General features: G+C 42.2%; 1 protein-coding gene across 4 annotated transcripts in view; it reads left to right on the top strand.

Moving 5' to 3' along the window:
- Window positions 1-276: 276 nt before the first annotated feature.
- UBE2W (ubiquitin conjugating enzyme E2 W) overlaps window positions 277-12,913 on the top strand; it is an 87,442-nt gene continuing 74,805 nt past the window's right edge. For 2 of the 4 annotated variants that reach the window (XM_003777269.5, XM_054561767.2), the window contains exons 1-2: window positions 318-410; window positions 8,931-8,963. In XM_003777269.5, the coding sequence (XP_003777317.3) occupies window positions 396-410; window positions 8,931-8,963 (48 nt within the window). In that variant the 5' untranslated portion in view covers window positions 318-395. Of the gene's footprint in view, window positions 411-8,930; window positions 8,964-12,913 lie in introns of all 4 variants that reach the window. The other 2 variants (XM_054561769.2, XM_054561768.2) reach the window with 1 other exon arrangement.

Genomic DNA, 12,913 nt, shown 5'->3' with positions numbered 1-12,913 from the left:
CTGTGGTTGGAAAAACAAAACGAAATAGGAAAAAAACTGCGCGGAACTGGACGTCATCAGCATTTCGCGGTACACACGAAGAAAACAATCGTAGTCGGGTCAAAACTGGAGCCGTGTCTCCTCAGTAACGAGAATAAATGGGGGACCGACGCGGGAGCGGCCAGTCGAACTGAGACGGAAAGTACTCAGAGCGCCATCTACCGCGTCCTCGCCCCGCCCCGTAGCCCCTCCTCCCGTCTGCCCTGCGTGCCAGCCAATCCCCTCGCGCCATCCCCTTCCCATCGCAGGCCCCGCCCCCGCGCCCGGGATGTTGAGCCCCCGCGGCGTGACGCGAGCACGGCAGCTCCTCCCCCTGCGTCTGTGGCCTCGCCGGTCTTGGGGGGGATGGTTCCATCATGGCGTCAATGCAGGTGAGAGGAGTTTGCTGCATCTGGGCGGGCCAGGGAGCCGCCGAGAGAGTGCCAGCGTTCGGGCGGGGGTGGCGTCCGCGATTCGGGGACACCCGGGCGGGTTCGGGATCGGTCCGGGTGGCCTGTTTTCCCTCAGCTCAGGGCGTCGGGGGAGGGGTAAGAGGCGGCGAGAGGCGTTGTGGGGGGTGCGGTATCCGTCGGTCGAAGCGGACACCAGCCGGCCGGGAAGTTGGGTGATAAAGGAGGCTGGGGGGAGAAAGGGCAAAATCTGGCGTTGGCGGTCTCAGAATCGGCTCCCCGCACACACGGCCGCTGCCAGTCTGCTGCCCGCCAGCCCCAGGGTTGCCTTTACCCCCGCTGTCCCTGGCCCGACGGAAACAGCTGCGCCTGCGGTTGTTGCCGGGGCAGGGGCGGCGGGGGGCTGAGTGTGCGGGAGCCGAGAATGCGTCTCCGGAGAAGGCGGCTGGCTGCGGACGGCGCTTAGCGGCCTCTGCTCCGGCCTTCCACGCCGGGCCCCCCAGACTCCTCGGCCCCGTCCCTCTCTTCTTCCCTTTGACTCTTAATCCTGTGCCCGTGGGTATCTTCTGTTTCCATTAGCCTCGGTATTCTCGCAGACGTTCCTCCAGCAGTCCACTGTCTCCTTCCTCTCGAAGCTGCCCCATGTCCACCGCCTGATGGGCGATCTCCCGAGAGCCGAGTCCTCAGCCCCCTTAAACCTCTCGGGATAGCTTGCCCTCTATTTTGTTTCCCCCTACAAGGCCCCACCCTTGCGGTCGCGATAAGGCTATACATCTCTTTGCCCTTATTCCCAGACCTTTAGTGGAACCTTAGTTTGGTAGGAGGCGTTTGTTAACCTGTGCCATATCCACCCGACTTAGCAAGGCGTGGTTTTCTGGCTTTCCAACTTAATTTACTCCTTTTTCCCGAATCTAGGGAGTTGTGGGTTTTTTGTTTTTTGTTTCCAGGCAAAGATGGCAACCACAATTGTAGTTTGGTAGGGATTGACTGCGTTATCTATAGCCTGCATTTAATTCACAGGTGGAGACTAGCGGCATCAAAGACATTGGAAGAGAAAGTGGAACGCTCAATAGGAGTGTCAGTCAGCTGAATACCCTTTTAGCGTTTTCATAATATCCCCTTGGGTAAAGAGACCACGTTTTCTTAGAAGTGTTTTTTGCTTTTGTTTCTGGAAGAAGCAAGTCTCTGTTCCTCCTCCATTTTTTTTTCTTTTCTCTGCTAAAAGTGTTTTTCTTCCCTTTTCTGCATCTTCTTCCTCTTTTGTACAAATATAGCTTTGCTTCACATTTACTCCTGTGCTTTTATGTTATTCCCCTTTCAACCTGTTTTCCTTACAATATTCTCTTTACCTTGCTTCTCCTTCTGGACTTGCCTGCAGAACAGAAAAGTTTTATGTAACATTTCTAGTTGAAGAGATGTCACGAATGGTGCAGGGAAAAAACAGGAACAATTTCAGGAAACATTATACTTTACACTAGTCTCACCAGAGACGTTAGAGAAGTTTCGTCATTTGAGGCCAAAAAAGGAACTGTAGAATGCTAGTTGAACAGTAGATGCAATAGGCTACATTACCACTTAAAGATTTTTATCTGTTAAGATTAAAACATTTTTTATGACAAGTTTAAGATTATTATCTGTATTAAGATTAAAACATTATTTGAGGCTAAACATTAAGATTAAAATCCACAACACTTGTATTTGACAAGAGAACATAGTGTGTCATCTGGTTAGATTTAGTATCTGGAAAAGGCAGATTTGTTTGTAAGAGAGAGGCTGGTAATCTTGAACTTGAACTTTACATGGTGTCTTTTTTTTTTTTTTTTTTTGAGACAGAGTTTCGCTCTTGTTGCCCAGGCTGGAGTGCAATGGGGCGAACTTGGCTCACCGCAGCCTCCACCTCCCGAATTCAAGCGATTCTCCCACCTCAGCCTCCTGAGTAGCTGGGATTACAGGCATGAACCACCACACCCAGCTAATTTTGTATTTTAGTAGAGACGGGTTTTCTCCATGTTGGTCAGGCTGATCTTGAACTCCCGAACTCAGGTGATCCGCCCGCCTCGGCCTCCCAAAGTGCTGGGATTACAGGTGTAAGCCACCGTGCCTGGCCTACATGATGTCTTAAGAATTGGAAACAAATACTTGATTGACAGTGCAATAGTGCATTTTTCTGTGCCCTAACTATCACTATCTCAGACTGTCTTACCACTCTTTTAAGTTTTTCCTTCACCTTGTTCCATCAAAATCTTATCACTCTCTATTCTGTGTTTTCTGGTTAGAGGAATGGAAAACGGATGCTTCCTATTTTTATTAAAATAAAAAGTCTTTCCCTTTTATTTGTATTTTAAAATATCTAGTGCAGATTTGCTGGTAGTATCTTTAAGAATATTTTAATATATGTAAGTCAAGCTTTTTGAAAGACAACCCTACTTTCTGTGTGGTTATTCTGTATCTTTGTTATACAGAATTTATATCCTGACTATCTTAATGGCAACATTTGGCTCTTTTAAGACAACTAGATTGTACAGAAATCTTCAATCAAATTATCAAATTTGTTTATTCACTGAGCCAGTTATCTTTTGGGGGACCTCTATGTGTCAGACACTTATTTAGGTGCTGTGGTTATAGCAATGAACAAAAGCAGACAAGATTTCTGCCCTCGTGGATTTAATAATAAATAGTCTGGTAAGAAGAGACAGATAAGAACAACATATTTAAGTTAATTGTGTTTTGTTTTTGTTTTTTGTGTTGAGATGGAGTCTTGCTGTGTTGCTCAGGCTGGAGTGCAGTGGTGCGATCTTGGCTCACTGCAACCTCCGCTCCCAGGGTTCTAGCAATTCTTCTTACTCAGTCTTCTGAGTAGCTGGGATTACAGGCGCTGGCCACCACGCCCAGGTAATTTTTTTGTGTTTTTAGTGGAGACTGGGTTTTGCTATGTTGGCCAGGCTGGTCTTGAACTCCTGACCTCAGGTGATCCACTCACCTCGGCCTCCCAAAGTACTAGAATTACAGGTGTGCGCCACTGCACCCAACCAAGTGTGTTATTATATTAGAAGGTGATAGTGCAGTGGAGAAAAAACATGGAAGAAGGCTAGGAAATTGATCATTTGGGGATTTCGATTAGGAAAAAATAAGCTGTAACATGGAATGACCATGTCCTTAACCCAAAAAGCTTTTAGTAGATTTCTTTATCTTACCCACACCAGGATGTTGCTGCTGCTGAAGAAGTTACTTAAGCTCTAAGAGGAACTGTATTTTTTTTTTAAATGCTATATTATACAAATGTAACATGGGATTTCATTACTTGATAATGAGTAAAACAAGTAAGGGTAGACTTTGAATTTCTTATTGGAGAGTATGTATTTTAAAGTTGAGCTAGTAACTGCTTTAATGTATTCTGTCAGTGCGTCTCAAACATCTTTTAGGTTCTGCCCACATAGCAAGTAAGTTTTGATAGTACGCTAAAGTAGGTGAGATTGGGAGGCTAGAAGCACCTGGCAGGCAGCTCCTCATGATGGGAGATCAATATTCTGGCCCACCTGTAAATGCTGGGGACGCTCTACTCCCTAATATTGCTAGAGTTCTGCCATATACAATTCAAGATAGTGGTTTTCAGACGTATGTGATCCCTTTGAGACATTCTTTACTCATTTTCTTTTTTTCTTTTCCTTCCTATTGTTTCTTCCTAGAAAAAAGTAATGTATCACCAAGTAAGATTACAGTTAAATTATGTTTTAAGAAACCTTTTCTTTTTTGGAGACAGGGTCTCACTGTGCCACCCAGGCTGGAGTACAGTGGCGCCGTCTCGGCTTGCTGCAGTTTCAACCTTCCTGGGCTCAAGGGATCTTTTCCATCTCAGCCTCCTGAGTAGCTGTGACTACAGGTTTTTGTATTTTGTAGAGACAGGTTTCACTTTGTTGCCCAGGCTGGTCTGGAACTCCTGGGCTCAAGCAGTCATCTGCCTTGGCTTCCCCAAATCCTGGCATTACAGACGTGAGCTGATGTGCCCAGTCTTAAGAAACCATCATTAAGAGAATGTTATATTTGTGGCGATACCTAAAATTGACAGGAGTTAAACAGATCTACATTTAATTTTGGTAATTCTAAAAATCTTAAAATATTACATGAAAAGTTTCTTGTGGCAAATTTTTAGTTTCAGCATTTTAGGGACTCTGATTATTTGGTAGAAACTTTTATCCCCAAACTGCAGAAGCATTCTTTTATTGAAGTGAATTTTTATATGATTCTAAACATTTTTAAAAGTGTAGCAGTATTGAGGTATTCTTTCTCAGGTGAATCCTAAAATTGAATTTTTTGTGTGTGTGAAATGCTTTTTTTAAATTTTATTTTATTTTATTTTTTGAGACGGAGTCTCGCTGTCACCCAGGCTGGAGTGCAGTGGCGCAATCTCGGCTCACTGCAGGCTCCGACCCCCAGGGTTCACGCCGTTCTCCTGCCTCAGCCTCCCGTGTAGCTGGGACTACAGGCGCCTGCCACCTCGCCTGGCTAATTTTTTGTATTTTTAGTAGAGACGGGGTTTCACCGTGTTAGCCAGGATGGTCTCGATCTCCTGACCTCGTGATCTGCCCGCCTCGGCCTCCCAAAGTGCTGGGATTACAGGCGTGAGCCACCGCGCCCGGCCATTTTTTGAAATTTTATAACCTTTTTTTCTTTCCTATGGATTATTTAATGTTATGAAATACTTGACCTCCTGGATATAATTTCTGATTTTAGAATTTAACTGCTTCATTCAGACTTCTCCTAAATTAGCAATTTTAATGTATACCCTGTATAATTTTCTAATTTGACATTCTAGAATTGTTAATTTTAGATACAACCTCCTGTTACGTTGTGTCTTAAGATCTTAGAAAGTCAGTGCATAGTAGTTGATGTTTGTCAACTCTAAAAACAGTGATATAATTGAGAGAAATGGTCAGTTGAATTACCCTTGTGAATTTTCTGCATTTACTTCCTCTCTTACCTAGCTGGGTCTTAGACTGTTACTGTCAATTTGGAGGGATGGAAGGAGATTGAGATTTAATAACAGGAGATAAAGTATGAATGTGTGCTTATTTTCAGACTTAGAAATAATGCATTATTTTGGATCATTCACAGCTTTTAAAATTTTTTCTTTCTGAGACGGGGTCTCACTCTGTCACCCAGGCTGGAGTGCAGTGATGCGGTCTTGGCTCACTGCACCCTTGTCGTCCCAGGCTCAGGTGATCTTACCACTTCAGACTCCCAAGCAGCTGGGACTATAGACACGCCACCATGCCTGGCTAATTTTTGTATTTTTTGTAGAGATGGGTTTTTTCGCTGTTGCTCAAGTTGGCCTTGAACTCCGGGACTCAGCCATCTGCCCACCTTGGCCTCCTAAAGTGCTGGGATTATTACAGGATGAGCCATTGCCCCCAGCCCACCGCTCTTTGCTAAAGTAATTGGCTATAGTGATTGAGAGAGATGGAATATGGACTCTTACAGACATTACTGTTACAGTAGTCATGTTGTCTTGACAGTTAGATACCTCTGTTTGTTGATGTCAGTATGAAAGGGTTACAACATAATGAAAAGTTAGAAAATGGGCCAGCATGGTGGCTCAAGCCTATAATGCCAGCACTTTGGGAGGCTGAGGTGAGTGGATCACCTGAGGTCAGGAGATCGAGACAGCCCGGCCAACATGGTGAAACCTAGTCTCTACTAAAAATACAAAAAAAATTAGCCAGGCGTGGTAGAGCGCATCTGTAATCACAGTTATTTGAGAAGCTGAGGCAGGAGAATCCCCTGAGCCCAGGAGGCGGAGGCGCCTCGCAGTGAGTGGAGATCATGCCACTGCACTCCAGCCTGGGCGACAGAGTGAGACTCCAGCTAAAAAAAAAAAGGAAAAAAAAAAGGATTATCTTTGAACAGTAAAAATTTACCATTATAATTTTACTCAGTACACAAGTATACACATGAGAACATCTTTTTAAAATTTGATACATAAAGTAACCTTGTGTTATAAACTCAGGAATATTTCTTCTTCTTTTTTTTTAAGCTATAAAAACTATAAAGTAGTTTAGTAAATGCTTAATTCTTGACTGAAAAGTTACATAATTACACCAGTGATTTCTCTGTGATGCCAAACTGTGTTCATTACTTACACCTTCACAGCATCAACAGATTTCAGAGCTTAGTTTCTAATCCTAGCTTCACTACTCAGTTACTGTGTAATTTTGAGTAAGTCACTTTCCAAATAAGTACATACTTACCAGCAGTTACTGCTACGTCTCTATTAGAATGAACTTAGGTTAGTTGACTTCCTCTTTTATAAAGAATATGAAGATACTATGAAGAACATTACAGTTATGGCAAACACATGCAGCAAGAAAATAAGCCACTTTTTTGGTATATTATATAAATATGAATTTTAAATTATTCCTTTATAGGTACTGAACCTTACTATTATAGAATTGCTTAATAGACTGACCTAAAATAGAATTAAACTAATGCAGAATTTGCTATTTAGGAATGCTTTTTGAAGTGTTAAGTAATGGACAAATATTTACTGTAGTCACTGTGTGCACATTTAAGGGATAGAGGGAAAGTATTTTTTCCTGCCTTAATGAAGCAGGAAATCTAAATGAGAAAGTAATATCAGATTATCCTTCAAGGCCGGCCACCGCGCCTGGCCTTCAAAGATAATCTTCATTATCAAGGAGAGTTTTTAAGGTGGGATGATCCCAGCGTGGGACAAAAATTAACTGGGTGTGGTAGCACATGCCTGTACAGGTCCCAGCTACTTGGGGGTCTGAGGTGGGAGGATCACCTGAGCTCAGGGAGTTCGAGGCTACAGTGAGCCAGGATTGTGCCACTCTACTCCAGCATGGGTGACAGAGTGAGACCCTGTCTCAAAAAATTTATATAAAAATAAAAAATAAAGTGCCACTGCACTCCAGCATGGCTGACAGAGTGAGACCCTGTCTCAAAAAATATATATAAAAATAAAAAAGTGGGATGATCTGGCATCTCTCTGAAAATATAGTTCTCCTTAGTATTTACCTAAATTAAGCATTTGTTAGATGAATTTTATTCCATCTTTATATTATTGCTGTCTGCTTCATTATGAGTAGTATCTGCAAAATACTTGTTCATGTTTATCAGGTATTAAAGTGTCCTCATTTGAAAGCCTTTATTTGTGAATGTAGTTGGATCACCAAGAAACAGTGCATGCTTTTGAGTTGTTTTATTCTAAGAAAAGACTCTACTTTCATTTAGCTGCTTTTTTAAAACTTCATTAGAGATAAAGAACACAGGCTCTGTAATCAAAAGACCCAAATTCAGGTCCTGTTTCACTACTTTTTAAAAAGCTATATTGCACAAAAATCATTATGGAGTGTAGTGGGTAAGACAAAAACAGATTAGCAGATAGATAGACATATAAAACTGCATTTTTTATTTATCTTACCCAAACTTGTTTTCTGTAGTATTTATTGCCCATGTTGGTATATAGGCAACTACATTCCATTTGCTCAGCCAGAAACCTTGGGTTCATTCCACCCTACAGTCAAACCATTAGCAAATTTCTATCTGCTCTGCTTTCAAAATATATCCAGAATTCAACTGTTTTTCTGAATTCCTGATGTAAATACAGATGACATCCTCATTTCTTGCCTGGATTATATTAGCAGTGTCATACTGGTTTTCCTACTTCTGCCCTCATCCGTTTACTTATCTCTTTAGATTCCCAATAGATTCTTTCTAAACAAAAGTCATGTCATTTCACTCATAATCCTACTATGACTTCCCTCTCTTCCTCAGAATATAATCCAAAATTCATGTTATAGCCTAGGAGGCCTTAACCTCTCCCAGGTACTCATGTCTCTGTAGCCTTATTGGCCTCCTTGCTACCTCTGCTTGTTGTTTTCTCTGTTTGGAATGCTCTTCTCACACATCTGGATGATCTGGATGGCTTCCTTTTTTTTTTTTTTTTTTCTTTTCACTCAGAGCTTTGTTCAAATATCTTTTTTTTTTTTTTTAAGAGAGCCCTTCCTGACTACCCAATATAAAATAGCTCTCCCATCCCAGCACTAATAATTTCCTTTACCTTGATAAATTCTTCATACCTTTGGCTATTTATTAATTAGCTTATTTACTATTTTCTTGGATGTAACCTAGTGCCTGACATGTAGGAGGGTTCAGTAAATGTTGAATAAATGAATAAGTGAGCACAGCTTTTGGAATCAGATAACCTTGGGTTTGAATTCTAGTTTTGTTGTTTAATAGCTGTGTAACCTCCCACCCCCAAATATAAAATAGGGATGATAAAAACAGGCTATTTCATTTCCTGGATCTTTGGAATTGGTGAGTTATCTTTTAATGCTATGTTTCCCATTTTAAGCTAACTCTACTAGATGCTTTTGTCTTTTTTTTTTTCCCCGATTTCTAGTCCCTGCACTAGCTATCAATGGAAAAAATAGATTTCCTTTATGACCATGTGTTACATGAGGTCTTTCTTTGTATTTTCAGACCACAGGAAGGAGGGTGGAAGTATGGTTTCCAGTAAGTGTGTGTTTTTTGCCAATCCTCTTCAAAACTTGAGAATTAGTCAAATAAAATTGTGAGCTATTAACATCCATTTTGACATCCTTTTAATGCACAGTTTTTCCAATTGAAATATAATCCACATGTCATAAAACTTACCCTTTTGAAGTATACAATTCAGTGGATTTTAGTACGTTCAGAACCATCACTGCTGTTTGCAGAACATTTTCATCACCCTAGAAAGAAACTCCTTATCCATTAGCAGTCACTTCCTATTTCCCCCTTTCCCCAGTGTCTGGAAACCACTCTTCTATTTTTTGTTTCTGGATTGGTCTATTCTGGGTATTTTGTGAGAGTGGCTTCTTTTCACTTAGCTGTTTGTTTGAGACAGGTGAGGCAGGGTCTCATTTTGTCACCCAGGCTGGAGTGCAGTGGCACCATAGGCTCATTGCAACCTCTGCCTCCTGGGTTCAAGCGATCCTCCTGCCTCAGCCTCCCTAGTAGCTGGTACTACAGGCATGCACCACCATACCCGGCTAATTTTTGTAGTTTTTTTTTTTTTTTTTTCCCCTGAGACAAGAGTCTTGCCCAGTCTCCCAGACTGGAGTGCAGTGGCACCATCCCGGCTCACTGCAACCTCCATCTCCCAGGTTCAAGCGATTCTTCTGCCTCAGCCTCCCGAGTAGCTGGGACTGCAGGCGTGCGCCACCACACCCAGCTAATTTTTGTATTTTTAGTAGAGACGGGGTTTCACCATGTTGGCCAATCTGATCTCTTACTTCTGACCTCCAGAGATCCACCTGTCTCGGCCTCTTAAAGTGCTGGGATTACAGGTGTGAGCCACTGTGCCCAGCTAATTTTTGTATTTTTGTAGAGACGGGGTTTAACCATGTTGGCCAGGCTGGTCTTGAACTAGACCTCGTGATCCGCCCACCTCGGCCTCACAAAGTGCTGGGATTAGAGGCATGAGCCACTGTGCCTGGCCTTAAAAAAACTTTTATATAGACAGTTTCACTGTGTTGCCGAGGCTGATCTTGAAACTCCCAGTCTCAGCACCCCTCCTGCCTAGGCTTCCCAAAGTGTTGCGATGACTGGCCTGAGCCACCATGCCCAGTTCATAATGTTTCTGAGGTTCATCCATGTTGTAGCTTGTATGAATACTTATTCCTTTTCGTAGCCAAGAATGGCCCATTTTTTGGTTATACCGCAGTTTATCCATTCACCAGTTATTTAAATATCAGATATTTGTGTTTCCTGTTTTCATTCATCAATGGATTAATTGACAGTTTGGATTGTTTCCCCTTTTTAGTTAGTATGAATAATGCCGTGAACATATATGTACAAATTTTTATGTAGGCTTGTGTTTTAATTTGTTTTTGTTAATATACCTTGCTTGTAGAAGGACCTCAGTAAATGTTGAACAAATGGGTCATACAGTAACTCTGTGTTTTAACTAAGTCTATAGAGAAAAAACAATGATTTTTCTTATGTACTCGCCCACAACACTTGATTCTCCTTTTCTGACACCAGATATGGGGGTTTTTTTTTCCACACCAAGCAATTTTTCAACACCAGCTGGGTGTTCTGCAATTCATTTCTGGCACTAACCAGAGTTAAGGGCTCAGTTTCACAGGACTGGCCCCCACTTTAGACACCAGTCACAAGTTGTAGGTTCCCAGGTTACCCACAACTTGTGTCCGACTTGGCTACAAATTGGAGGTTCCCACAACCCCCTTCTTGGGTTCATTAATTTGCTAGATCGGCTCACAGAAACCGGGGAAGACAGTATACTCACAATTGCCAGTGTATTACAAAGGATATTTTAAAGGATACAATTGAACAGACAGATGAAGCTATGCATATGTGAGATTTGTAAGGGTCATGAACCCAGGAGCCTTTGGCCTCGTGGGGTATGTGGCTATGTTCTTATTCACCAATTCAAAAGTTCTCCAAACTGTCCTTTTGGGTTTTTATAAGGCTTCATTACTTAGGCATGATTGATTAAATCATTGGCTATTGGTGTTCGATTCAACCCTGAGCCCCTCCCTTCTTCCCCAAAGATTGATGGGGTGGGGCCGAATGTTTCCACCCTCTAATCACATGGTTGGTTCCTTTGGCTGCCAGTCCCCATTCTGAGGCTCTCCAGGAGCCCCAGCCACCAGTCATGGTATTAACATATAAAAGGATATTTATAACTTCCAAGATTCCAAGGGTTTTAAGAGCTAGATGAAGACCAAATATATATTTCTTGTTGTAAATCGCAATACCACACTAAGGAATTGCCAAACTTTTCCACAGCAACTGCAGCATTATGCATTCCTGTGAGCAGTGTGCTAGAACTCCAATTTCTGTGTTTGACCAGTGTTTATTGTGGTGATTTTTTGATGATAGCATCCTAGTGTGAAGTGGCATCTCATTGTGGTTTTGGTCTGCATTTCACTAATGACTAATGATGTATTAAGTGTCTTGTCTTGTGCATATTGGTATTTCAGTGGAGAAATATCTATTCACATTTTTTGCCCATTAAAAATTTTTTTCTTTTTTTTTTTTCTGAGACGGAGCCTCACTCTGTCACTCACGCTGGAGTGGCTGTGGCATGATCTTGGCTCACTGAAACCTTCACCTCCCAGGTTCAAGCAATTCTCCTGCCCTAGCCTCCTGAGTAGCTGGGAATACAGGCACGTGCTACCACGCCTGGCTAATTTTTTCGTTTTTGTTTTTTGTTTTTTTTTTTGAGACAGAGTCTCACCCTGTTGCCAGGCTGGAGTGCAGTGGCGTGATCTCGGCTCACTGCAACCTCTGCCTCCCAGGTTCAAGCGATTCTCCTGCTTCAGCCTCCCGAGTAGCTGGGACTACAGGCGTGTGCCACCATGCCCAGCTAATTTTTGTATTTTTAGTAGAGACGGGGTTTCACTGTGTTGGCCAGGATAGTCTCTATCTCTTGAGATCGTGATCCGTCCGCCTCAGTCTCCCAAAGTGCTGGGATTACAGGCGTGAGCCACTGCACCCGGCCCTAGTTTTTATATTTTAGTAGAGATGGGGTTTTGCATATTGGCCAGGCTGGTCTCAAACTCCTGGCCTTAAGTGATCCACCCGCCTCAGCCTCCCAACATGCTGAGATCACAGGTGTGAGCCACCACACCTGGTCCTTTTGTTGTCATTTTGTTGAATTATAAGAATTCTTTATATATTTAGACTACATGTCCTTTATTAGACATTATTTATTACATTCGCAAAAATTTCCTCTTTTTTTTTTTTTTGAGATGGAGCCTCGCTCTGTCGCCAGGCTGGAGTGCAGTGGCGTGATCTCGGCTCACTGCAACCTCTGCCTCATGGGTTCAAGCGATTCTCTTGCCTCAGCCTCTTGAGTAGCTGGGACTACAGGTGCCTGCCACCACACCTAGCTGATTTTGGTCTCGATTTCCTGACCTCATGATCTGCCCACCTCTGCCTCCCAAAGTGCTGGGATTACAGGCATGAGCCACCGCACCCAGCCAATTTCCTTTTTTTCTGTGGGCTGTGTTTTCATTTTCTTGATAGTGTCATTTGAAGCACAGAAATTAATTTTGGCAAAATTTATGTTTTTTTCTTTGTGTATTTGGTGTCATATCTAAGAAATCATTGCCTAATCCAGGGGGTGATGGAGATTTGCATCTGTTTTTTTCTGAAAATATAATAATTCTAGCTTTTACATTTGGGTCTTTGATTCATTTTGAATTCATTTTTGCATATAATGTAGGGATTATTTAGTTTCATAGTATTAATATGACAACTTGTTTTCCATTTGAAGTTGTATAGGACCAAGCTGAGAGTCCATCAGGTTTGATAGTATCAAGTTGGATTCAGGTTCTCTGGGTGAGTGGAGAGCTGTTCCTCAGATAAGAATTTATATTGCAGTCCTACTACTAAAAAATGTGATTGTAGTATAAAATATTACTAAGTGTATATATATATATTTTTTTTTTTTT

This window comes from Pongo abelii, chromosome 7, assembly GCF_028885655.2.
Source record: "Pongo abelii isolate AG06213 chromosome 7, NHGRI_mPonAbe1-v2.0_pri, whole genome shotgun sequence".
Taxonomy (NCBI): Eukaryota; Metazoa; Chordata; class Mammalia; order Primates; family Hominidae; genus Pongo; species Pongo abelii.
This window is presented reverse-complemented; position numbering and strand designations above follow the sequence as displayed.